Source organism: Tilletiopsis washingtonensis, assembly GCF_003144115.1.
Source record: "Tilletiopsis washingtonensis strain MCA 4186 unplaced genomic scaffold FA09scaffold_8, whole genome shotgun sequence".
Lineage (NCBI taxonomy): Eukaryota > Fungi > Basidiomycota > Exobasidiomycetes > Entylomatales > Tilletiopsis > Tilletiopsis washingtonensis.
Window position 1 is genome coordinate 660,244 of NW_020312005.1, and position 20,535 is coordinate 680,778.

The 20,535-nt window shown below is 66.5% G+C and overlaps 9 protein-coding genes across 9 annotated transcripts in view; 4 read left to right on the forward strand and 5 right to left on the reverse strand.

Moving 5' to 3' along the window:
• Positions 1-388, forward strand: part of FA09DRAFT_296260 (Nop10 family nucleolar RNA-binding protein) — a gene marked incomplete at both ends in the record, with an annotated part of 1,097 nt that extends 709 nt beyond the window's left edge. The window contains one exon of the mRNA XM_025740157.1: positions 291-388. Coding sequence (XP_025599188.1) covers positions 291-388 — 98 coding nt within the window. The remainder of the gene's footprint in view (positions 1-290) is intronic.
• A 474-nt stretch (positions 389-862) lies between these two features.
• Positions 863-3,699, reverse strand: FA09DRAFT_329384 (DUF803-domain-containing protein). The gene is made up of 6 exons (XM_025742159.1): positions 3,211-3,699; positions 2,902-2,995; positions 2,576-2,827; positions 2,058-2,349; positions 1,843-2,001; positions 863-1,773 (listed from the first exon to the last, which is right to left on the reverse strand). Exons 1-6 carry the CDS (start codon positions 3,457-3,459, stop codon positions 1,191-1,193), a joined length of 1,629 nt encoding a protein of 542 aa, XP_025599189.1. The 5' UTR covers positions 3,460-3,699; the 3' UTR covers positions 863-1,190.
• Positions 3,700-4,188: 489 nt separating this feature from the next.
• FA09DRAFT_329386 (eIF-3 RNA-binding subunit) lies at positions 4,189-5,935 on the reverse strand (the record flags this gene model as incomplete). The annotated part of the gene is made up of 6 exons (XM_025742160.1): positions 4,189-4,320; positions 4,401-4,496; positions 4,600-5,204; positions 5,584-5,714; positions 5,797-5,843; positions 5,914-5,935. Coding segments are annotated over 6 exons (968 nt in total), but the record flags the coding sequence as incomplete, so codon positions are not given.
• A 352-nt stretch (positions 5,936-6,287) lies between these two features.
• FA09DRAFT_360055 (hypothetical protein) lies at positions 6,288-8,027 on the forward strand. Its single transcript, XM_025745189.1, has 3 exons — positions 6,288-6,889; positions 7,058-7,290; positions 7,361-8,027. The coding sequence occupies exons 1-3, from the start codon at positions 6,391-6,393 to the stop codon at positions 7,616-7,618; spliced, it is 990 nt and encodes a 329-aa protein (XP_025599191.1). The 5' UTR covers positions 6,288-6,390; the 3' UTR covers positions 7,619-8,027.
• A 6-nt stretch (positions 8,028-8,033) lies between these two features.
• On the reverse strand, positions 8,034-10,281 carry FA09DRAFT_345780 (hypothetical protein; the record flags this gene model as incomplete). Its single annotated transcript, XM_025744714.1, has 1 exon — positions 8,034-10,281. Exon 1 carries the CDS (start codon positions 10,221-10,223, stop codon positions 8,034-8,036), a length of 2,190 nt encoding a protein of 729 aa, XP_025599242.1. The 5' UTR covers positions 10,224-10,281.
• A 771-nt stretch (positions 10,282-11,052) lies between these two features.
• FA09DRAFT_338186 (hypothetical protein) lies at positions 11,053-12,753 on the forward strand (the record flags this gene model as incomplete). The annotated part of the gene is made up of 1 exon (XM_025744073.1): positions 11,053-12,753. The coding sequence occupies one exon, from the start codon at positions 11,053-11,055 to the stop codon at positions 12,751-12,753; it is 1,701 nt and encodes a 566-aa protein (XP_025599192.1).
• A 136-nt stretch (positions 12,754-12,889) lies between these two features.
• Positions 12,890-16,461, reverse strand: FA09DRAFT_329388 (hypothetical protein). The gene is made up of 4 exons (XM_025742161.1): positions 14,829-16,461; positions 14,678-14,773; positions 13,809-14,616; positions 12,890-13,749 (listed from the first exon to the last, which is right to left on the reverse strand). Exons 1-4 carry the CDS (start codon positions 16,299-16,301, stop codon positions 12,992-12,994), a joined length of 3,135 nt encoding a protein of 1,044 aa, XP_025599193.1. The 5' UTR covers positions 16,302-16,461; the 3' UTR covers positions 12,890-12,991.
• A 584-nt stretch (positions 16,462-17,045) lies between these two features.
• Positions 17,046-18,277, reverse strand: FA09DRAFT_338188 (hypothetical protein; the record flags this gene model as incomplete). Its single annotated transcript, XM_025744074.1, has 3 exons — positions 17,046-17,139; positions 18,005-18,173; positions 18,244-18,277. The coding sequence occupies 3 exons, from the start codon at positions 18,275-18,277 to the stop codon at positions 17,046-17,048; spliced, it is 297 nt and encodes a 98-aa protein (XP_025599194.1).
• A 607-nt stretch (positions 18,278-18,884) lies between these two features.
• Positions 18,885-20,134, forward strand: FA09DRAFT_338189 (hypothetical protein; the record flags this gene model as incomplete). Its single annotated transcript, XM_025744075.1, has 4 exons — positions 18,885-19,257; positions 19,645-19,851; positions 19,924-20,026; positions 20,116-20,134. 4 exons carry the CDS (start codon positions 18,885-18,887, stop codon positions 20,132-20,134), a joined length of 702 nt encoding a protein of 233 aa, XP_025599195.1.
• Between the last annotated feature and the right edge of the window lie 401 nt (positions 20,135-20,535).

Consider the following 20,535-nt stretch of genomic DNA (forward strand, 5'->3'; position numbering starts at 1 on the left):
CGTTGCCCAGCAGCCAGAGTTGCGGCACGCTCAAAAAGCCCTCCGTGTTCCAGCCTCCCATGCCTCCTGCTGCCCAGCTTCCGGGGGCGAAACGGGGGGGGGGGAGGGGGCGGCGTCTCTTGCGTGTGTGTTTCTCGCTCTTTCACTCTTGGCAGACTTTTCGTGCCCTCGGGCGCCCCGTTCTGCATTACGTTCTCGACCTTCAATTGCCGTACTTTCAACTGACGATTCTCCCGTCTCCCCATCCCCCATCTCCGTCCCCCGTCCTCGCGCGCGCACACACACAACAGCCCGCTTCTCGCCCGACGACAAGTTTTCGCGGCACCGCGTGCTGCTCAAGAAGCGCTATGGCCTGCTCTTGACGCAGCAGGTGGCCAAGCCTATGTAGAGCAGCAGCAGAGAAGGGCGCCCCGCTTTTTTTGCTTTTACTTGCCACAAGAGGGAAAAGTAGGGAGCGAGAGGAGGGCGAGGGCGGGAGGCTGGGGATTAAGGCAGGGGCGGGGGATGGGACGTTCGAGAGGCCTGGCCGGTCTGAGGGACGTGTGTATTCTATGGCTTCTTTTCTTCGCTCTCACTGATTGTTGGGGGGCATGCCGTGGTCGAGAAGAAGAGAGGCCCGCTTTGCTCTGGGCAGTGTGAAGATGTAAGCTTGTCGCGAGTCCCGCTCACGCACCCTCGCCAGGGGCTCGCCTCCAACTGGGCGTGCGCTCCCTGGCGTGGGCTTGCACCTTGCACGCCCGACTCGGCCTTGCGAAAACAAGCCGGCTGCGCACAACAGGGCCGCAAGGGGCTGAGCTAGGCCATCGTGGCCGTTCTGGAGGGCAGCGTTCTTGAAAAAGGCGCGGACCACTCACATTACGCACCGCACACGTGCACACGACCGGTAGAGCAAAAAGAGGAGCAAGAGAAGGCTGCAAGTGTATAATTCCATGAGAGGCGAGAATTGGGGTGCGAAGGGTAGCAATGTGAAGTGGGCAATCGTGTATCATAGGCGCGCGCGAGGCGGACAGGGGGGCAGTAAGAGGGGGGGCTGAGTGAGGCACGGTATGATGGCAATCGCGCTGTCTTCCAGCGCTCCGTCCCGCACGTTGCCCCGTCCCTGGCGAACACATCGCCGTCTTGCAGAAGTCGCCTCGGAAACGTATTTTGGCACGCTTGCCACGCTTGGAAGACGCCTCCTCCCCCCCGCGCTACCGTCGTTCCGGCGCCGCGACGTACGGCACGCCACGCCAGTCATTCGGGCTCCTCGGCACTTGAGCCGCCGAACCCACGCTGGCGGGTCGGTTTGGTGTGCCTTGTGCTGCGTTGGCGGGCACGCCATTGACACCATTGCGTCCTTGAGTCGCCGGCGTGACCCGCTGGCCCGTCGAGGGCAATGGCGCCGCGGCAGGCGCAGTGGAGATCATGGGCGTGCCCACGTCGTGCGGATTGCGGCGCCAGAGATCCTCGCTCTCTGCGCGGGCATGGCTGCGTTTGGAAGAGCGTTCCTCATCCATGCCGTCGTCGTCTTCCTCCTCGGACTCGTTGAGCTGCGTGAGGCCCACCGTCTCTTCTTCGTATGCGTTGAAGAGCACCGAGCCGCTCGAGTCGCGCCGCGAATGCGGAGCGCCGTAGCCGCCGCCGCCGCCGCCGCCGCGACGAGAGCCGGGAGGATAGGCGGAGCGTGATCGAGATGCGAAGCGGTCGTGCGACTCGGAGAGGCGCCCGGTGCCCACGATGCCTTCGCCGGTCATGAGCGACATGCGCGGCTGTTGCGTCACTGGATCCACCAGCCTGCAAAGCATCGCGTCAGCCAAAGGGGCCTCCGTGCGCAGTGCCATGGCAAGAGAGAGGAACACGCACCGGTTGAGGTTCAGCAGGTACACGCCCATGAAGATGACGACGAAGCCGCCGAGCAGCGAGACTGCGCTTGCAGGGCCCGACGTGTTGAAGCCGTTGAAGAGCAGGAAGGAGGCAAAGATGGTCGACGTCGTAAAGGTGACGTAGTAGATGGGATTCACGCTGCGTGCAGTGCATGAGCCACTGCACCACCACTGCGGCCGCGGCTGCCGACTCACATGTTGGTGCTGAACTGGTCGAGCGCCTTGTTGAAGTAGTTCATCTGCACGAGGATGCAGACGATCGTCACGAGGGCAAAGCAGTAGGTGCTCGGATGCGTGAACTGGTTGTTGCCATCCATCGTGAGCTTGAGCGCCACGCCGAAGCCCTTGACGCTCATCACGGACACGCTGCCGACGAGGGAGCAGATGGAGAGATAGACGAGCGGCGAACGCTTGCCGTACGAAGGCACCAGACGCCAGATGGCGTAGATGGCGTAGGAGAGGACGAAGAGGCAGTACGTCAGGAAGCCTGAGGGCGCGCGTCAGCAGGGCAGACAGCGCGGCGCGATCGAGCTGCGTCGCGAGGCATGGCGCCTTGCGCCTGCCATCTTGGCCCGGGTGCAGCCTCGGCAGACTGGCATGGCATGCGCCCGAGCGCACTGGCAGCCTGTCGCAGCTTCTTGCACCCGCCTCTCTCCGCTTCACGCCTCACCCTCGCCATCCCTGCTGCCGCGCCGTGCTGCCCTGCGACTCACCGGGCTGTATAGCGTAGTTCAGAATCTCATCGACCGTCTGAATCTCCTTGTCCTCCGGCGCATTGACGACGATGATGACAGTGCCCACGAGGCACAGCGTGCATCCCACGCGCCCGAGCCGGCCCAGCTCCTCGTTCAGCATGAAGCTCGCCAGCACTGCGCCGATGAGCACCGAAAGCGCGCCGAGCGGAGTGACGAGGATGGGAGGCGCAAACGTGTAGGCTGCGAAGTTGGCCACTTCTCCAACGATCACTGCGAGCGAGCAAAGCGAGCGATGATGCACAGGAGTTAGCGACGGAGAGGAAGAGAGGGAGACAGAGACCCACTGGTGCTCATGCCGGCCCACCAGATGGGATTCTGCAGGTAGGAGTGCCCGTCCGACGCCATGCCTGAACTTCGATCCGCTGCGTCCATGAGGCCCTGTGAGTGTCGCGCGTCAGCTTCACAGCCAGCACACCTCATGCGGCAGGGATTGCAGCAGCCGGCTGGCCTCTAGGAGCCTGCCGGACAGAGGCGTGTCGGCAGCCTGCTGGACATGCAGCGACGCACCGGCGCCAATTGGCACCCGCTCGCCGCTGCTGCACATGCAGCGATGCACGGCGCGCGTGGCGCCTCTCTCGGCGGCGCGAACGCACCTTCTTGGTGATGATGAAGCTCGTGCCGATGGCCAGACTGCTGCTGATTGCCAGCGCCAGGCCAATCCACTTGTCGCGCGTGAGCGACGACAGGCCCGTCGTTGCTGGCACGCCTGCCTGCGCGGCAGAGGAGGCGGCATCGCGCAGAGAGAGCGGCTCAGAGGCGTCGCGCAGAGAGAGGGAGAGCACGGCGGGCGCGAGTGCGAGGAGCGCCAGTGCGGAGAGAGTGAGGCGCAGTGGTTGCCGCATGATGGAACAGACGCAAGAGGGCACTCGGGGACGAAGAGAGAGCGCAAGACGAGCGGGCGTCGATTCGTGCAGGCGTGCCTCTCGCGGATGGGCCAACGAGAGGCTGTGTCGCGCCGAGGAGGCTGCTGCGTGCACTCGACGCGCGTGTCACAGGCCTGGTCGCAGAGACGGACGAGGCGAGGATGGCTGCCTTGGAGGGTACGCTGGTTGCCTGAGACTGGAGCGGGGGGATGGTGTCGCAACGCAAGCGGCAGCCACGCATGAGAAGGTCGGTGCGCGTCTCTCCTCTCCGGCGCGGGCGGCACGGCGGCACACGGCGGCACGCGGCGGCACGCGGCGGCTGCGCCTCCTCGCCGTCGGCATGCAGGCGCGGTGCACGGCAAGCGCGCCACGCGCGTCGCTGTCGGAGGCGCGCGATTACCCCAATGCATGCTCCCACGCCGAGACTTGTATTCAAGGGCTGACGACTTTGTATGCGTGCTTCCGCCAGGGTCCGGCCGTGTAAGCGTGCCCTCTCCCTCAGCAGAGGCCGGTGTTGTCTCCTCCTTCTAGCACTCTGATCTCGGCGTCGTGGGAGGTGCACTCTCCACGCTTGATGCGCATGGCCGCAGGGCAGAAGGAGCGGCCGAGCCGCTCTGCTCGCGGCGCCACGCTTCAGCTTCGCTCGCCGAGCTGTGCTGCAGCAAGCCTGCATTTTGAAAGTGAACAGAGCGAGCATGCACGGTACAAGTCGTGAGGAAAGGAACGGCCGAGATGGGGAGAGAGAGAGACAGACGCAGAGCGCAAGACAGCGCTCAGGCACCGCCCGGACGCTCGCCGCGCGGCTGGGACCAGTTGACGGAGAGGATGAGGTTGGAGTAGCTGCGTGTCGCGTGTGTCCTGGGTCAGCAAGCAGAACACAGCGCGCGCTCGACGGCATCGAGCAGGAACAAGCAACGCACCCCTTGCCGTCGACCTTGTCCTTTGCGCGCGCCGCGTCGTCGCGCGACTCGAACGAGACAAAGGCGTAGCCCTTGCACTCTCCCGTCTCGCGATCTCTGCGGAAAGCAAGGTGTGGCGTCAGTCTCGCGCCGAGCATGGCAGGGGGCCAGCACAGGTAGCAGGCCGGGCCGGCAGCCCAGAGGTGGATGCACGACTCACCTGCCGATGTAGACGCGCGTCACCCGGCCGAAGCGCGAGAAGATGTCGCGCAGATCGTCCTCCTCGGCATCCTCGCTCAGATTCGTCACGCGCAGCGTCGGCATCTCGTCTCTGTTCATGCCGCCCGCCGGGCCGCCCATGCGCTCGCCGGCGCCCTTTGCGCCGGCGCGCATGCTCGGCGGCACATACTTGCCGCCGGCGCCCGACGAGCCGGCGGCGGCCGACGCGGCGACAGCCGGGTTGGTCGGGTCCAACGCCGCAGCTGGCACCTCGTCTGCGCCCGTGTCGGCTGCGCCGGGAATCGCCTCGAGCGTGTCCCGGTACGGGCAGCGCGTGGTGAAGTGGTCGCCCTTGCACAGTCGGCAGGTGATCTTCTTGGTGGCCAGCTTTGCGCGCATCGCATCCACCTCGTCCACCTCCGGCTCGTCCTTCTTCGTCGAGCCGGCAGCGAACTTGAGCGCCACATTCTCGCCCACCGTCGTCGTGCTGCTGTGCGGCCCCGCCGCGCGGCCCGACTCTTGGCCAAACTTGGCCCATGTCTTGCGCTCGGCTTCGGCGGCGTTGACCTTGGACGTCACGAGCGTGCGACGGATGCGCCGCGTGATCTGGCGGTGGCCAGCGCATCAGCATGCAATGTACTCACTTGGACCTCACATTCTCTCTCCCCGCCGCCTCTCGCCTTCTCGTCCCGCGCTGCCTCCCGCTCAGCACCCTGAATGCGTACAATCGCCCCCCATCGCGCAGCCCGGCACGCGCCTTTCTGCACGCTGTATCTGCAACAGCCCGCCTTGACGTGCGCAGAGGCTGGCACACCCTGGCGTGCTTCCGCGCTCTGTTCGTCGCGCCAGCCGCTCTGATGTCCGCGCGGCCCAGCACTGCGCCACCTCTCCACCTCCTCTGTACGCTCCCTCCCTCTCTCCTCCTCCTGCCACATTTCTCGCTCGCCCCGCCATCGCACTCTATGCTTGCAGCACGCCAACTCACCTTGACCGTCTTGCCCTCCGGGTTCGTGCTGTACTCGGTGATCACACTGATGCCGCCCGCCTCCTCCTTGACGGTGCGCGCCGGCAGCTCGCCGGCCTTGACGGCTGCGGGTGCGTTTGCCTTGAGCTGCGCTGTTGAGTTGCAACGAGCGCACAGCCAAGAGCGGAGTGAGCGCCTGCGGAGGCACGAAAGGAGGGGAGAAGAGGCACGCACCGTCATCGTCGATGTCGTCGGCCCAGTTCATGGGCTTGGACACGGGGCTGGAGCGAGAAGAAGCGCGGATCAGCATGAGCGCTGCAGAGCGGCCCTGAGCGCAGCGGCGGCACGCACGCAGTGGCAGTAGGCGCCATGATGGAAGGGTGAGATGTGGGGTGGAGTGGTGTGTGTGAAGAGGCGTGCTCATCGACGAGCTCCGGCTGCAGCGCCGCGCGTCGCGATGTCTCCCTCTCGTGCCGACGCCGATGGCTTTGTGCCGCCGGGCCGAGCTTCGCGCGCACGCGCCAAAGATGGCGGCCCTGCGCTGCGACAAGCGCGGAGTCGCGTCCGTTGCACTTTCTCGCCCAGCCCGCTTCTTTCGCCCTGGCCTCGGCCGAGCGCCGCTCACGCGGGCAGAGGCGGGCGACTACAACTCGGCACTACAGGCCGGCGGGCGATGTTGAAGTGCCGCACGGCTGACCCTCATTTTGCCTCGTGCGCCTCGAGGCCGCCTTCGCACTTCTCTCTCCCGCTCTCACAGCTTGCTCTCAATCTCGCGCACTCTCTACCCACACACACCTCACGTCTTACTCCTCGGCTTGTGGCGCAGTAATGCTTCGCTCCTCGGCGCCGCGTCTCTTCGCTCGCGCCGCTGCCGCGAGCGGCAGTGCGAGCGCCAGTGCGCCCTGTGCCAGCACCGTCGCTGGTCCCAGCCGCGCGGCCTCCGCCTCCTCCAGTGGCGCTCGTAGCGCCTCTCGCTCCTCGCAGCGTGTCGCATTCTCGCCATCCGTCGCTCGCGCCTCGCCCACCGCAGCCGCCGCCGCCGTTGACGCTCGGGCGTTCGCCACGCATTCCGCCGTGCCCTCCTCGGGCGCCGGCGCCGCGGGTGCAGGATACCACGCCGCGATCCGCCGTCTAGGCAAGCCTGCGGCCGTCGAGACGCGCAGCCTCAACCCTCTGCCTACGGCCGCTGCACTGCAGCAATGGGCTGCGTCCACGCCGCTGCCTGCCCTGCCAGACGACGTGCTCAGCCAGGCCGTCACGCACGACAGCTACGATCTCGGCCTCACCAACGCGACGGGAGGGCACAATCGGAGGTTGCAGTTCCTGGGTGAGTGGCCGCGACGCGAGCAAGGTGGGCAGAGTACAGCGGTATTTCCGACGGGTCCTCGCAGCTCAAGATTGTTGGCTGGGCCTCTGGACTTCTCTTGAGCGATCCCGCGTTCCTCCCTTTCCCGCTGCTCCTCCCACAGTCCACTGATCCCTTCTGCCTTGTCAGGTCGTCGAGCTCTGTTCCTCTACTACGCCCTCCTCTCTCCCTCCTCTGGCCCCTCGGACGTCCAGGCAGCGCTGCACACTTCTCATCTTGGCGAGACGGCCGGTCGCGCACTGGCATTGCACGAGGCCATGCGCTGGACACCCGCACGCGACGGCGATGAGAAGACTTCGGGTCTGTGGACCATTCGCGGATCGGTGGTTGAGGCGCTCGTGGGCGCCGTTTATCATCAACATGTACGTGCAGTCACTCCCCTCCAGCGCCATCTCGAGGCTCTTGACTCACGCCCACTTTCCCCGAGAACAGGGCGCTCTCGCGGCCCGTGCCTTTTGCCACGCACACGTCTTCCCGCACCTCAAGCTGAAGGAGGCGGTCTCGACGAAGGTGCAGGAGCTGGGCGATGAGGCTCGTGCACAGCTTGCCGCTCTCAGCCGTTCTGCCGCGGCCGCTTCGCCTCGCGCCGCTGCTGCTGCGCAAGCACAAGCACAAGCCGCAAGCGCGCCGCCACCGCCGCCTGTTGTGGAGAGCCCGGCGGCGGCAAAGATGCACGGCGAACTGCCGTAGCTGCCAGATGCGAGCTACGGAAGGAACACAACGAGTGCAGGGCAGGGCAGGGAGAGATGAGAGAGAAGGATTGGGAAGGCGGGCTGAACGGTGAGCCCAATCACGAAGACGCGCGGCCGCAGCGGGCGCGGCAAGGGCGATTGAAAAACGCATGTTGCGACAACGACGCGCCACGCATGGCCGGTAATGCACACACACCCACTCTTCAAGAGTCGACAGCGCAGCGAGAAGACAGCGGGTGCGTGGCGGCTCGATTTTGAAGGAGTGGCATTGGCAAGCGAATAAAGAGGCGGATAAAGAGGGTACAGGATCAGAGACGAGAGAGGGAGAGAGGAGGGATGTAGTTGCTCGGAGGAGCAGGCAAGCCGCGGCACCAGCTTGCTGGACAGTGGAGATCGGGTGGGCAAGGTGGTATCTAGAAGACGTGCCGATACGCGCTAGGCGGAGCCGTGCCTCGAACTCTCGCCGGTCTGCTCGGCTCGTCCTGATGTGGCTGAGCTAGCGCCGAGGTCGGCCGGTTCGGCTGCGTCGTCTTTGCGAGGGCGCTTCCTGGTCGTCTGGCAGCAGCCGCACTTTCCGGTCTCTTGCTCGGCGCCGCAACCGCCACGGCAGAGGCAGAGCCAATGCTGAGACGCCGCTGAGCAGCCGTGTTGGAGCGCGGAGCAATGGCCGGAGGAGCGAGAGACTTGAGGCCCGAAATGCTCAGGCTCTTGCGACGATGGCCAGGCGTGCTGCTGAAGTCCACCTCCCGTCTGACCTTCGCCGGCGCCTCGGCCTCTTCGTTCGGCTGAGGCGTGACGTTGTCGCGGCGAGGTGCCAGGATGCCTTCTGCGCGAGACGTAGAGCGAGCGGGGAAGGAGAGGGAAGCAGAGGCACGACTGTGCGTGCGTTGCTTGGCGGGCGAGGCTGGCGCGGTTGCCTCGAGAAGCGGAGCAGCGGCGCGCGCCATACTGGCTCGGTTACCGCGCGGAGCCACTGAGGGCGCTTGGAGCGCCTTGACTTTTGTCGGCTCGGCGCGTTTGAGGCCGCTGATGCCTACGTCTGCTTGCGGCTCAGTCTTGTCGGCCATCGCAGCAGCAGCAGCTCTGCGTGCTGCAGCCGAAGGCGGCAGCTCTACACCTGCGCGGATAGCAGCTGCTCGATTCATGCGAGGTGCGAGCGTGGGCTTGGCGATGCTCGCAGGCGCCTCTACCTCTGCGCGACGAAGACCGCTGATGCCGATGCTCGGATCGTTTGGCGTGGCTGGCACGGCCGAAGAGCGGCGTGGCCGAGGTGCAGCAGCAGGCACGTCGAGACCGGCACGAATGGCTGCGGCACGATTCATCCGCGGTGCCATGCTCGGTGCGGCGATGCTGCGGGGCGGTGCGACTTCGGCGCGAGCGAGACCCGAAATGCCCAGCTCGCCGGACGAGGAAGTAGAGAGGCGATCCTCGCTTGTAGTGCGCACTGGCGCAGCGGGCAGCTCTACGCCCATGCGCAACGCAGCAGCGCGAGAAAGACGAGGCTGTCTCATCGGCGCGTGCGTTGAAGACGGTAAAGGTCGCGCGCGAAAGGCAGAGCTAGTCGAAGAAGTGTCTGACTTTGCGAGAGCTGAGCTGCGACGACGAATCGGGACTTCCAGCTCGGCAGAGTGTGAAGAAGTGACGCTGCAGGTCGTCACGTCGCTCGGTGCACGCGGAGAGGAGGGCGCGTGATGACGGCGAGGCGGAGAACTGAGGAGTACCTCGACAGACTCGGAATCGACGGCGTATTGCATGCCATCGCTGCGTAGGTTGGCGTGCGATGGCATGCGTGACGGTGCCGCAGAGTCGAGATCGGGCACGTCGATCGGCACTTGAGAGAAGATGGGGCAGGAGTCGTTGTCGCGCTCCGCTGAGGCCTTACGCAGATGGGCGCTCGAAAGAGCGCGCAGCTCAGCATGGGTGTCTTGCTCCGCCACGTCGAAGTGATCGTCTCTGGCTTCAGCCGCAATCTTCTCGAGCTCTCCTGGCCGCGCCAGCTCGGGAAAGCAAATGGCGATCTGGCGTTCTGCTGCCTCGCCGTCGATGCTTCCGTAGAGCGCCGCGTCGCCATATGTGCGTCTCAACGTCTCTCTACGCTGCTCTTCCTCCTCTCTGCAGGCGTCGCGCGAGTCCAGCTCGCGATCGCAGCCTAGCAAGTGCTGCCACACCTGCGCCGCATGCGCACCTTCGAAGACGACGACGCGCAGTTCGCCGGCCGTCATGCGCCTGCTCCACGTCGCGCGAGCCTCGGCCGTCTCGGCCGCGAGGAAGGCATCGAGAAAGTCTGCGTCTTGGGCATGCCAGCGTTCCGCGCGCTCGGCGAGCACGGCGAGGCCAGCGGCGCGTGCGCGCGCGAGGATCTGCAGGCGGTGCACCTTGCCCGCCGAGCGCAGCAGCACGACGAGCGTGCGCGAGGGAAGCACGTCGTGTGCATGCAAAGGCACGAGGAGAGGCTCGCTGCCGCGGCTGCTGCTCGGCGAGAGAGAAGGGCGCGAGAGTCGCGGTGAGCCACGGAGACTGCCGTACGCACTGCCGCTGGGCGAGCGGGCCGCGTCGAAGGCGCGAGCGCCGGCACTGGGACGCGTCGGCGTCAGGCTGGCCATGGCGGAGCGTGGCGCCGAGGTGGCAGCTGGATGCGGAGGCGAGAAGCGAGACGGCTTGCGACGGCTTGTGGATGGTGGTGAGACGAGAAGAAGTGCCCCTTTGTTGCGCTGGCTGGATGTTTGGCCAATGAGGGACAAAGCCGCCGCGCGCGATGGCTCCCTTTGTGCCGGGTTGAGCCTGCGATGCCGCTGCGCTTCTGCGAGGCTGAGAGCGCGCTGCGGCGTCGTACGCCCTTCGTGCCGCGAGCGTGTGTTGCTCGCGCCTCCGCTTGCTCCCCCGCACCACATGCGGCGCAAGCGTGGGCACGAGCTGCCCCTCACGGCGTCAACATGCGGCCTCTACAGCCCGCCGGCCTCGGCAGCTGCCCCTGAGCGGGCCCGCTGCGTGCACCGTGCCTGGCACGCGCCGCACGACGCGCCGCGTGGGAACCATTGCATGCCTCCTCGGCCCCGGAGCGCGCACCTTGCAGCCGCGCCTACATCCTGGCTCGGCAATAGAATGCTGCAGCATCACAACCGACGGTGCTGCTGCGTGCAGTGTAGTGCCTCAGACGGCTGTCTGCGACCTGGCTGGGCCAGCGCCTCTGTCGCGCAGAGCGACATCGGGCATGGCCCGAGCGTGGGAAGTGCGCAGTCGCCCGCTACTCGCGCTGCTGCGCGCACATCACGTGTGGCCCCCGCTTGGGCCCCTTGTGCGGGTGGCGAAGGGCGTCTGGAGGGCCGGTCCAAGCGGCTCTCCTTCTCTTCTCCTCACCACCACTCACTCGCAAGCCCAGTCCACCACTCACTCTCCGTCGACGCCTGCGCACGCTCGCACCCGTCCGCGACCATGCCTCCCCGTGCCTCCGCCGTCGGCGGTGCCGCACGCGGCTGGGCATCGTCGGGCCGAGCGGCGTGGCAGCGCACGCGCGACAAGGCCGCGCGTCAGGGCGAGGCTGCCTCTGGGGCACCAGGCAAGGCAGCTCGTCCCGGCAGCGGCAGCAGCGCAGGCTGTGCCTCGTCTGGCACGGCACGCGCATTCAGCTCCTACGCCGCCGCCACTGCGCGCCCCAGAGCACCGTGCGCCACCGTGCGCCTCGATGTGGGCCTCCGCTCCGTCCTCGCGGCACTCATGCCCGTCTTCAAGGGCGCCGTCCGTTCCTTCGTCAGCACGCCCGCCGTGCACAGCGTCAGCGCCAGCCGACAGGCTCTGCGCTCGCACACATCGCACCTGGCTCGCACGCGCCCGTCGTTCCCGGGCGGCTTCACGCGCGGCGTGCCTCGCGGGCCCGCTGTGCCCGCACTGCGTCCTTCGGTGCAGCAGGGCCCCGGTCTTCAGCTGGCGCGTCAGTTCAGCAGCAACGGCACGCGCCCCTTTGCCGACATTCTCATCAATGCGCCGCTCTTTATCCGCGCCGCCGCCGACGAGCTGGAGGATGATCTCGAGGGCCTGTCCAAGTCCGGCGCTGCTCGTCGCGGCACGGCCCGCCGTGGCGTTCGTCGCTCTGACCCTGCGACGCACCGTCGTCATGAGGCAAAGCTGGCAAAGGCCATCGGCCAGTACTTCGCCCACTCCGACCCGTCGGCATCGGCCTTCGCTTGCTCTAGCAAGAAGCCTGCCGCAGCCAAGCCGTCTGCCTCTGGCATCGCCAAGGCCGCCGCTGCTGCTGAGAAGCAGGCCGAGACCGGCATCATCACCGATGCCGCCGTCGCTGCCCTCGCCGCACACAACGACGACGATGCCGTCTCCGAGGCAGGCTGGTCTGAGTCCGAGTACTCCGACTACTTCATCGAGCCTCCCGAGTCGCCCACTGCCGGCCCCCACACGGGAGTCTGCACCATCCTTCGTCTGCCCGCCGAGGCGGATGCCGATCTCGCCATGCTCATCGCGCCAGCTTACGACGAGTTCGACGCCTCTTCGCACCCGCTCGACGCAGCCACAGTGGCTCAGATGCGTCTCATTCATGATGGATCAGCACATCTCTGCCTGCTCATCGACTCGCTCACTCGTCTGCTTGCCGCTCGCGGCCTCGATTGTCCCTGGACACTGGCGCCCGACGCACGCGCTCTGCATGGCGTAGCATTCGAAGTCTCCTTTGAAGGCTGGACGAAGCCTGAGGTGCAAGGCATGCTCGTCTCGCAGCTCGGACACGGCAAGGGCTCGCAGCTAGGCCGCTTTCTCTTCGAGCGCGCTTCAAGTCCTGCCGACGACGAAGCTGCGCATGTAGGCTCGACGGCATTGCATTCGCCACCTAGTGCGTCGCTGGCGGATCTGCAGGAGGACATTGATGCGCTTGGAGCGGCGTCGGCCATCAGTCTGGCGCACTGCGATGCTCCGCCCATTGGCGCTGCCGCCTCGTCTCAGCGGAGCGTAGAAGGCCTGGGCATCGAGATGCCAACCGACTTCGTCATTCCTCTCATCCCGCTCGATCACTCGTTGCTGCACTCGCACCTCAGCGATGGCTCGTCGCTGGTCATCTCGCCCGAACTCGCTTCGTCGCACGGCGACTCGAGCGGCGAGCTGTACGATAGCACGGCGCACTGGGCCTGATCTCGCCTCGTGGCACTTCCTTCATGCGCCCTCTCCCCGTCTCTCTTCCATCGCAGGCCCGAGCTCGGGCCTTCCTGTCTCTCCCCCCTCGGCTGCGCGCCGCATCACGCTCTCTGTACCACACGACTCGATCTATGCCTTATGATGACCCGAAGGTGTGCATTGAGAGGAAGTGGCTGTGGAGGCGTGCGAGGGAGGCATAGCAGTCATGTCGGTCGTGGACGGATCAGAGCGCACCCTACAGCTCCTTCTTGCCCTTCGTCGCACCCTTCGTGGCACCGCCGACGCGCTCGAGCACCGCCTGCAGTTGTCGCTGCAGCTCCGCCTGGCCTTGCTCGAGCCGCTCAATGCGCTGCGCCGCCGCCTTGGCCTGCTCGCAGCACTTGCTGGCCTCCCAGTTCGGCGCCTCTACACGTCCCGAGCCCTCGCGTGGCGGCAGGTAGTCCTGCAGTACGCCGCGCACAGCGAGGGCAATCGTCTCTGCGCTGGCCGTGTCCGCGTCGTTCCTCGCGCCCCGACTCGCAGACGAAGAGGAGGACTGCAGGCGATGCGGCGACGTCGGATCTCTGCGCGAGCGAGGCGCGCCGGAAGAGAGCGCCCAGAGGTTCGTGAGCACCAGAAGCGCCACGACGGCGCCGAGGATGAGCATCGAGGCGCTGGCGCCGGCCATGCTGTCGCTCAGCATGCCGACGCCGTCGCCCAGCATGTCGAACGCGGTGCGTGCGGCGCCGGAGACCATCGCAAGTGCGCCGCCGGCCGTCTCGTCCGCCGGAGTCGACGACGAGCTGCTGCCGCCAGCGGCCTTCTCGTCAGCGCCATCGCCGCCGCTCGCGTTGTTCGCCTTCTCCATCGCCGCCTCGCGCTCCTCGTCTGCTGCCTCATCGTCGCCCTCCTCGCGGAACTCGCTGGCGTGCTCCTTGAGGTACTGGCGCACCGCGGCATCGAGGTCCTTGTAGTACTGCTTCTGGCCGTCAATCGACGCCTGGTTGATGATGCCTGTACCGCCGCCCTGTCAGTGACGCAGCTCCAGGTCCATCACTGCGGCGCACACTCACCCTTGATCATGCTGCGTCCCGTCCAGTCGACGGTGCAGCTGACAAACATGCGCGTCGTGTTGCCGCCGGCCCAGGTGAAGCAGGTGCGCGTCTTGATCGCAAAGCTGCCGCCGCTTGGGACGTCGGGCGTGCGCGTCGTCGTAAGTGTCGTGATGTACTCGTCCATGTCGACGTGCAGATTCTCGTCGCTGATGACACACTTGGTCTGCTTGGGCCCGAAGCTGCCCGTCAGCGGCTTGATGTAGCTCATGTCGCGCGAGAGCAGATTGTCGTTCTTGGGGTCCGGGCTCCAGTCCGACATCTGCAGGTCCAGCAGCTTCTGGTTGTTCGTCCAGAAGTCCTTCATGAAGCCGCTCGTGAAGATGAGATTGTAAATCTTCTCCGGCACGGCAGGGTACGTGGCGTCGAGCGGCACCGTGGCGTGATGCTCCTTCTTCGCTTCGCACGGACACGACGTGGCACGATGTGCGGCGCGCTTCTGCCCCGGTCGTGGGCTGGCTGAACTCTTGGCAGGTCGGCCATCCGTGTCCATCGCGTCCTTGACGTCTGCCGAGATGGCGCCCTCGTCGCGCGCCGCGCCGTCCTTGCCCACCTTGAGCTTACGGCGCAGCAGCGCCCGCTTGCTCAGCTTGGCCGGCGTCGAGCCATCGCCCTTGTCGCCCGACACATCGCCCTCCGTCTCGCTCTCGTCGGAACTCTCGCCTGCGGCAGCGGGCAGCGCACCGCCGACCTTGGGGTGCGAGAGCTTCCAGATGTTGACCATCAGGTCGTACGTGGCGTCGCGCGAGATGAGCGAGGCGAGCGTGTGCTAGGCAAAGACGCAGCAGGGCGTCAGCACGACACGCGCGGCACTGCCTCGCTCCACTCACCTTGGAGTGCAGCGTGGCGATCTGGATCGCATTGGGGATGACAAAGGCCGTCATGCGCTTCTCAATCGACACGATCTCGGAGAAGGGCACGATAATCTGTCGAGAGCGAGTGAGCTGGCGCGCACGCACGGGCGCAACGAGGCCCACGCACGTTGGTGACCCAGCCAAAGATGTTGGCCTTGAATCCGACGTGGTTCTCCGAGATGTAGAAGCGGCCCTGCACGAGAATCTCCTTGACGAGCGCGCAGCCGTAGTCTTCGATGAGATAGTCGTCCTCTGGCACGCTGGGAAAGAGGGCGTGGAACTCGGCATTGCGTCTGCTACTGGCGACGGCAAAGCCAGTGATCTGACTGCCCACGCCCTCGCCCGGCCACGCGTCGTCGTCTCCTAGGCTGACGCCCTCGCCGAGACCTGCCGGACTGAGGCCGCCGACCGCGCCAATGCCGCCGGGCGTCAAGTGTGGCTCGCCCGTCTCGGAGCGCGGCGAGAGCTGGTTGGGCGTAGGCGCGCCGTTCGAAGGCGGCGCCAGCAGGCCATGCTGCGCGGCCGCGGCGCTGAAGTTGGCTGCTGCGCCAAGGCCCGATGCGTCGCTCGACTCGCTCATCAGGCTGACGCTGCTCGAGGCACTTCTCTCGCGCAGCGCATGGCCGCCACGGCGCACGGCGTATTCGTCGCCGGCGCCAGGCGTGCCGGGTTCAGCGCCGCGCTCGGTCAGCGCGCCAGTCGACGGATCGCGATAGACGCCGCCTTGCATGCCGCCGACGAAGCTGTTGTCTGCCACTGCCGAGCCTCGTCTCGACTGTGACTGCGAGGCACGCGAGGCGGCCTGTTGCAGCGTCGACGAGTTGCCCACGCCCATGCCTGCTAGGCCGCTGGCGGCCAGAGCACCTGCAATGCCGCCCGCCGGCCCCGTCGCGGCCTTCTTGCTCGGCCGCTCACCATCAGCTGTGCTTTTGCGGGAGGGCGATGCGGCATCGGAGAGCTTGCGCAGCCGGCCAAGCCCGCTGGGAGGCGCCAGATTGCCCAGACTGGCGCTCTCTGTCATGCCGCCTGCGCGCGTCGGCGACGTGCCATCGCGGCGCGGCGTCGGCGGCGCCAGCGAGCTCTGGCGGCCGCGGGCGCCGGCCGCCGTGTCGGCCGTGCCCGTAGTGGCGTAGCGTGCGTGCTGCGACTTGGGCGGCGGCACCGGGCTGGCCCCGTCGGCGTCGGTGCCGTGGTAGCTGTTGTTGCGACTGCCGAGCTTGGGCCGCTGCGGCGTGCTGCTCGTCGGGCCCGCGGGCGTGCCGATGGGCGTAGGCGTGGCGGAGGACGAGACGGAGGGCGCATCGGCATGCACCACGTCGTTGCCGTCCTTGAAGGCATCGAGGTTGAGACTGCCCTCGCCAGGCCGGTCGCCGGGCGTCGGCGGGTCCTCGACGACGAGGGCGCCGCGCGGGCCGCGGCCGTGCGGACCGGCGCTCGAGGCGTCGTCGTCGTCTTCGTCGTCGTCGCCAAGGCCGTTGCCGAGCGTGCCGGCGAGCGGCTCGGCACTGGCCTCGGCCATGGCGCGGCGCATCAGCTCGTGGCGGTCGGGCAGGCGGCCCGAGTCATCGCGCTTGCCGGTGCCGGCGGCGGAGCGCGGCATGGGAGAGGCGGCGGGTGCGAAGGGCGAGAGGCGTGAGGGGCAACAGAAGGCTGAGAGAGGTCAGGCGAGGAGGCGACAGGCAGTGACGATGGGTTGAGGTGGGTGTGGGGTGCGGATGTGCGGATGTGAGAGGAGAGAAGCACAGGCTTTTGAGGCGGCCGCGAAGCAGGGTGCAGCAGGCAGGGCCCGCCGAAGCGTGACGCGCGAGGCTTCTGCCTGTGCGGGGGCGCAGCCTCGCCCGCAGCTCCGCCGCCGGTGACGACCTCGTGGGAACAGCCTCAGGTGGAGGCGCTAGGCGCCGACGGCGAGATCTCGCTCCGCACCCGTCACACGACTCGACTCGTACTCAGCGCGATCCCCGCGTCGTCCTCTCGTCTGCACAAGCGACGTCTGGCCGGCCCACGCAGGACTCATTAAGAGTCGAGGAAGCTACTCGTTCAGTACACGGCCTGCTCGCACGACGACTGCAGTCGCATGGGTTACGCCGCGAGCCACTCTGGCGCTCAGAGAAGGCTGCTCCACTCCTCGCTCAGCGCTGCATCATACAGCAACCTTCATGGCCTACCTTGCAGCTAGCGCATGCCTCTTGACTTGCTGAGCGTCTATAGCGGAGCACGGCTTCGCTTCCTCCTCACGTCCGCTCTGTCTCGCGGTGCTATACAAGTGATTGGCATTACCTCTCTTTCCCATCCCGATTACTCTCGACGCCCCTCATCCTCACTCATCTCCGCTTTCCTCTGCGCGCTACGTATGCCTTACGTGCGGGATGGGATCGATGCGCAGACTCTGCAGGTCCTGCGTCTTTTCCAGCTCGGCATCCAGTCGGCCCACTAGTGTGCTGCGCGCGGGCTGGGGCGTCAGCTCGAGCTCGAGCACCTTGGTGATGCGCATTCGCAAGACAGCAGAGCATGGGCGGCTGGATCAAGCAGGGACCAGACTGGGGCCCGCACGAAGCGCATGAGCTGCGCGAGCCCGACGTCGTCCGCCGCAGAAGCGAGTGGCATATCTCCACAGCGAGAGCATATCTTTGCGCTGCCGCGAGGCACTGTGCACCGAGGCTTGGGTGGCATGAAGCGCAAGCCGTCACAAGCGTCTCTGCCGCAGGAGGCAGCAGCTACGGCGGGCCTGCCAAGAGTACGCAAGCGCCGAGGAGCCTGTCTGTACAGCAGGCGCATGCGTTGCTTCTGCTGCTCGAGCAGGCAGCAGCGCGTGGGCCCACTCTGCTGGGGCAGCCCATGAAGCCGAACTTCGCTGCCAGCCGCCACGAACGATCGGGCTGCTGGCCGTACTGTGTGACGTGGCTTCCTTGCGCATTCGCACGTCCCGCGGTCCACAGCCCATCACCAGCCTCTGGCACCTGCCCTTTCCCCTCCGCTTTCTGTCGTTCCTCCTTCTTTCTGAGCGGCCCGGCTCGAAGTCGCCCTTTGCCCCATTCTGAGGAGCATGGCTAGACACAGTCGGGCCGCCCGTGCCCTTGCATACGCTCTCTGTGCTTAGAGCAAAGCTGCCTGCTGCTCGACTGAGCGTCGCAATTGCATCTGGCTGGTGCGCTACCACCCCCTCCCCCGGCCCTCTCCCCGTCTCCTTACTGCCGCGCCAGCTCCTGGTTCGGCACAGCATTCGCACGCAGCACTGCATCACTAGCCCCTACCCTACCGCCCGCAAAGCAGCACACCACCTCTGTCCAGCCCGCGGATACTCACATGGCGTCGCCCCTCAGAATGTACAGGCCCAGCGGCACCTCCTCCACCGGCGCCTCTGCGCTGAAGATGCGCTCCACGCACGCGCTGAGGATGACGGAGCCGGCCGTGTCGAAGCCCTGCAGGATGCCGACGATGACGCGGCCGTCCTGCGTGAGGAGCAGTACGGACTCTGTCGAAGGGAGAACAAGGCCGAGTCAGTTGAGGTGCGGCCAGTGTGAGGGGCAACAGAGGACACGCACGCTCCACGTAGGCAGACAGCGCGGCCGTCGCCATGGCGGCAGATGCGAGCCGCCGGTCCTTGCGGACGACGTGCGGCGGCGAAGAGGCGTGGCCCTGCGCTGCTGCGTGCTGCTCGAGAGAGGCGAAGAGAGACGTGCGCGGTCTGAGGAGGAAAGCTGCAAGGACGAGGGCGCCGCAGCTGGCGCGGGGCTCGACGGAAGACCGAGACGCTTGGAAGAGTGACGTGCGGGAGGCGAGCGAGAGAGGCCGACGCCGCGGCTGAGCTGGGAGAGAGGAGGGGAAGATGGAGGCGCGTCGCCGTCGTCGCGGCGCGCTGCTGCCGCCTGCCAGTCGCTCTCGGCCGAGGCACGCAGCGGCGCCGCGCCACGATGCACGGTCCCGCCAGCTGGCGGCGCGAGAAGGAGCGCGGCACACGAGACGACGCCGAGCCCCTCTCTGTCTCCTTCTCGCCTCCATCCGCATCCCTACCACGACCTAACGACGTCTCGGCCCTCCACGTCTCCATCCGCGCGCGCCCTTCATCCACGCGCGCCTGCCTCCCATCACGTCTCACGTCCCTGCTTGCTGCCCCTGACGACGGTCGTCCGCCCCGCGTTCCGGCGCTGCTGTTCCAGGCCGCCGTGCCGCGCACTACGCAGCCATGCGTTCTTCCCTTTCTACACGGCCTGGTGCCGCTCTAGCGCTGCTGCTGCCATTACTTCTGCTTCTCTCGCAGCTCCCCTCGGCGCGCGCCATCAAGTTTGACCTGACGTCGACGAGTGCCGGGCCCGTCAAGTGCATCTGGAACTACGCCCTCTCCGACACGCTCGTCGTCGTCACCGTCAACACCAAGGCGCACAACAGCGTCGAGCCGGCAGGCGAGCAGCGCATCGACGTGGAGGTGGTGGACGGCAGCAAGCACAACAACATCTACCTCTCCAAGAAGGGCATTGGAAAGGCAGAGACGCGCATGGCGATCAACACGCACTCGCACGCCGACCTCGGCGTCTGCTTCCGCAACGTGCTGCGCAAGGGTGAGTCGTGCGGACGGGCAGCGCAATGCGCACGGGCGATGAGTGGGACGACATGGGCGAGGAAACAGGCTGAGTGGCTTGGATGCATCCGCCAAGGAGCGGCGACGCGCATCCGTACAGGCCCCGAGGTGCAGGCTCGATGGGTGGCAGGAGAGGGGACATGCGCAGCGGCAGAGACAGCCTTTGCTGCGCTGTTGCAAGGCAGGTGGTCGGCGACTGGCCCGTTCTTCTTCCGGCTGCCGCTGCAGTCTCAGAGGCGTTGCAGCTAGCTGCGGATCGGCCGCTTGACTTGCGTGGCGCTGCTGGCTGGTGATGGGCAGCCAAGGCAGGCTGGCGGCAGCGGCCTTCTCGCTCTCGTCCCGCGATCTGACTTGATCTCTCCGACAGGTCTTTCCGCCAACCCGCCGCGCATCACGACGATCGACCTGGACGTCGACATTGGCGCCGATGCCGTCGACTACAACGCCATTGCGAACCAAGAGTCGCTCTCAGGCCTCGAGACGGAGATGCGGAAACTCGAGGCCGTCGCGACGGAGATTGTCAACGAGATGGACTACCTGAAGAAGCGCGAGGGCAAGATGAGGAACACGAACCGTGAGTCTGAGCGAGGTTGGACGGCGAATGAACGGCGAAACAGGGGGCCAGGCTGACCAGTGGACAATGCAGAATCGACAAACTCGCGCGTCGAGAACTTTGCCTGGCTCACCCTCATCGCGCTGCTGGCGCTCGGCAGCTGGCAGGTGTTCTACCTGCGCAGCTTCTTCAAGCGGTGAGTGTGTGCGCTGGGTCGGCCAGCTTGTCAGGCGCAAGGAGAGTTAGTCAGGGAAGGAGGCTGATCATCGCTTCTTCGCTCGGCAGGCTGTACCTCATCGACTAGACGTGCTGCGACGGAGTGGAGGAGGGTCGATGCGATTAATGTTAGCTCGCGACAGACGGCAATGCTCATGCGCTGTCTGCGATGCATGCGTGCTTGCGCATGGAGATGACGGCGGCGGACCCTGGAAGTGGAGCAGACCGGAGCGCTTGCAGCTCGAGGCGAGGCTCTCGAGCTGGGAAGCGCAGAGGTGTACCTCTCGAGACGGGTGGCTCAGAGGTGGACCTGTCATCCGCGACTCTCCACCGCTGCACACGCAAGCAGCCTCGTGCATGGGTGACGAGACGCTTGGCAGGTCCTTCTGCTGCATGCACGCCGCAGTCGTAGGCCGAGAGCAGCGCAGGAGCGACTCTGAAGGCCACCTTCCTTTGTGCGCCGTTGCACGGGAGCGAGATGCATGCGAG

Coding starts and splice junctions, on each gene's coding strand:
- FA09DRAFT_360055 (XM_025745189.1), top strand. CDS start 6,391: ATGCTTCGCTCCTCGGCGCCGCGTCTCTTCGCTCGCGCCGCTGCCGCG. Junction 6,890..7,057: donor TCGGAGGTTGCAGTTCCTGG/GTGAGTGGCCGC, acceptor CTGCCTTGTCAG/GTCGTCGAGCTCTGTTCCTC. Junction 7,291..7,360: donor GCGCCGTTTATCATCAACAT/GTACGTGCAGTC, acceptor CCCCGAGAACAG/GGCGCTCTCGCGGCCCGTGC.
- FA09DRAFT_329388 (XM_025742161.1), bottom strand. CDS start 16,301: ATGCCGCGCTCCGCCGCCGGCACCGGCAAGCGCGATGACTCGGGCCGC. Junction 14,774..14,828: donor TCTTTGGCTGGGTCACCAAC/GTGCGTGGGCCT, acceptor CGCTCTCGACAG/ATTATCGTGCCCTTCTCCGA. Junction 13,750..13,808: donor GGGACGCAGCATGATCAAGG/GTGAGTGTGCGC, acceptor GCGGCGGTACAG/GCATCATCAACCAGGCGTCG.
- FA09DRAFT_329384 (XM_025742159.1), bottom strand. CDS start 3,459: ATGCGGCAACCACTGCGCCTCACTCTCTCCGCACTGGCGCTCCTCGCA. Junction 2,350..2,575: donor GAACTACGCTATACAGCCCG/GTGAGTCGCAGG, acceptor GCGCGCCCTCAG/GCTTCCTGACGTACTGCCTC. Junction 1,774..1,842: donor TACCTGCTGAACCTCAACCG/GTGCGTGTTCCT, acceptor GATGCTTTGCAG/GCTGGTGGATCCAGTGACGC.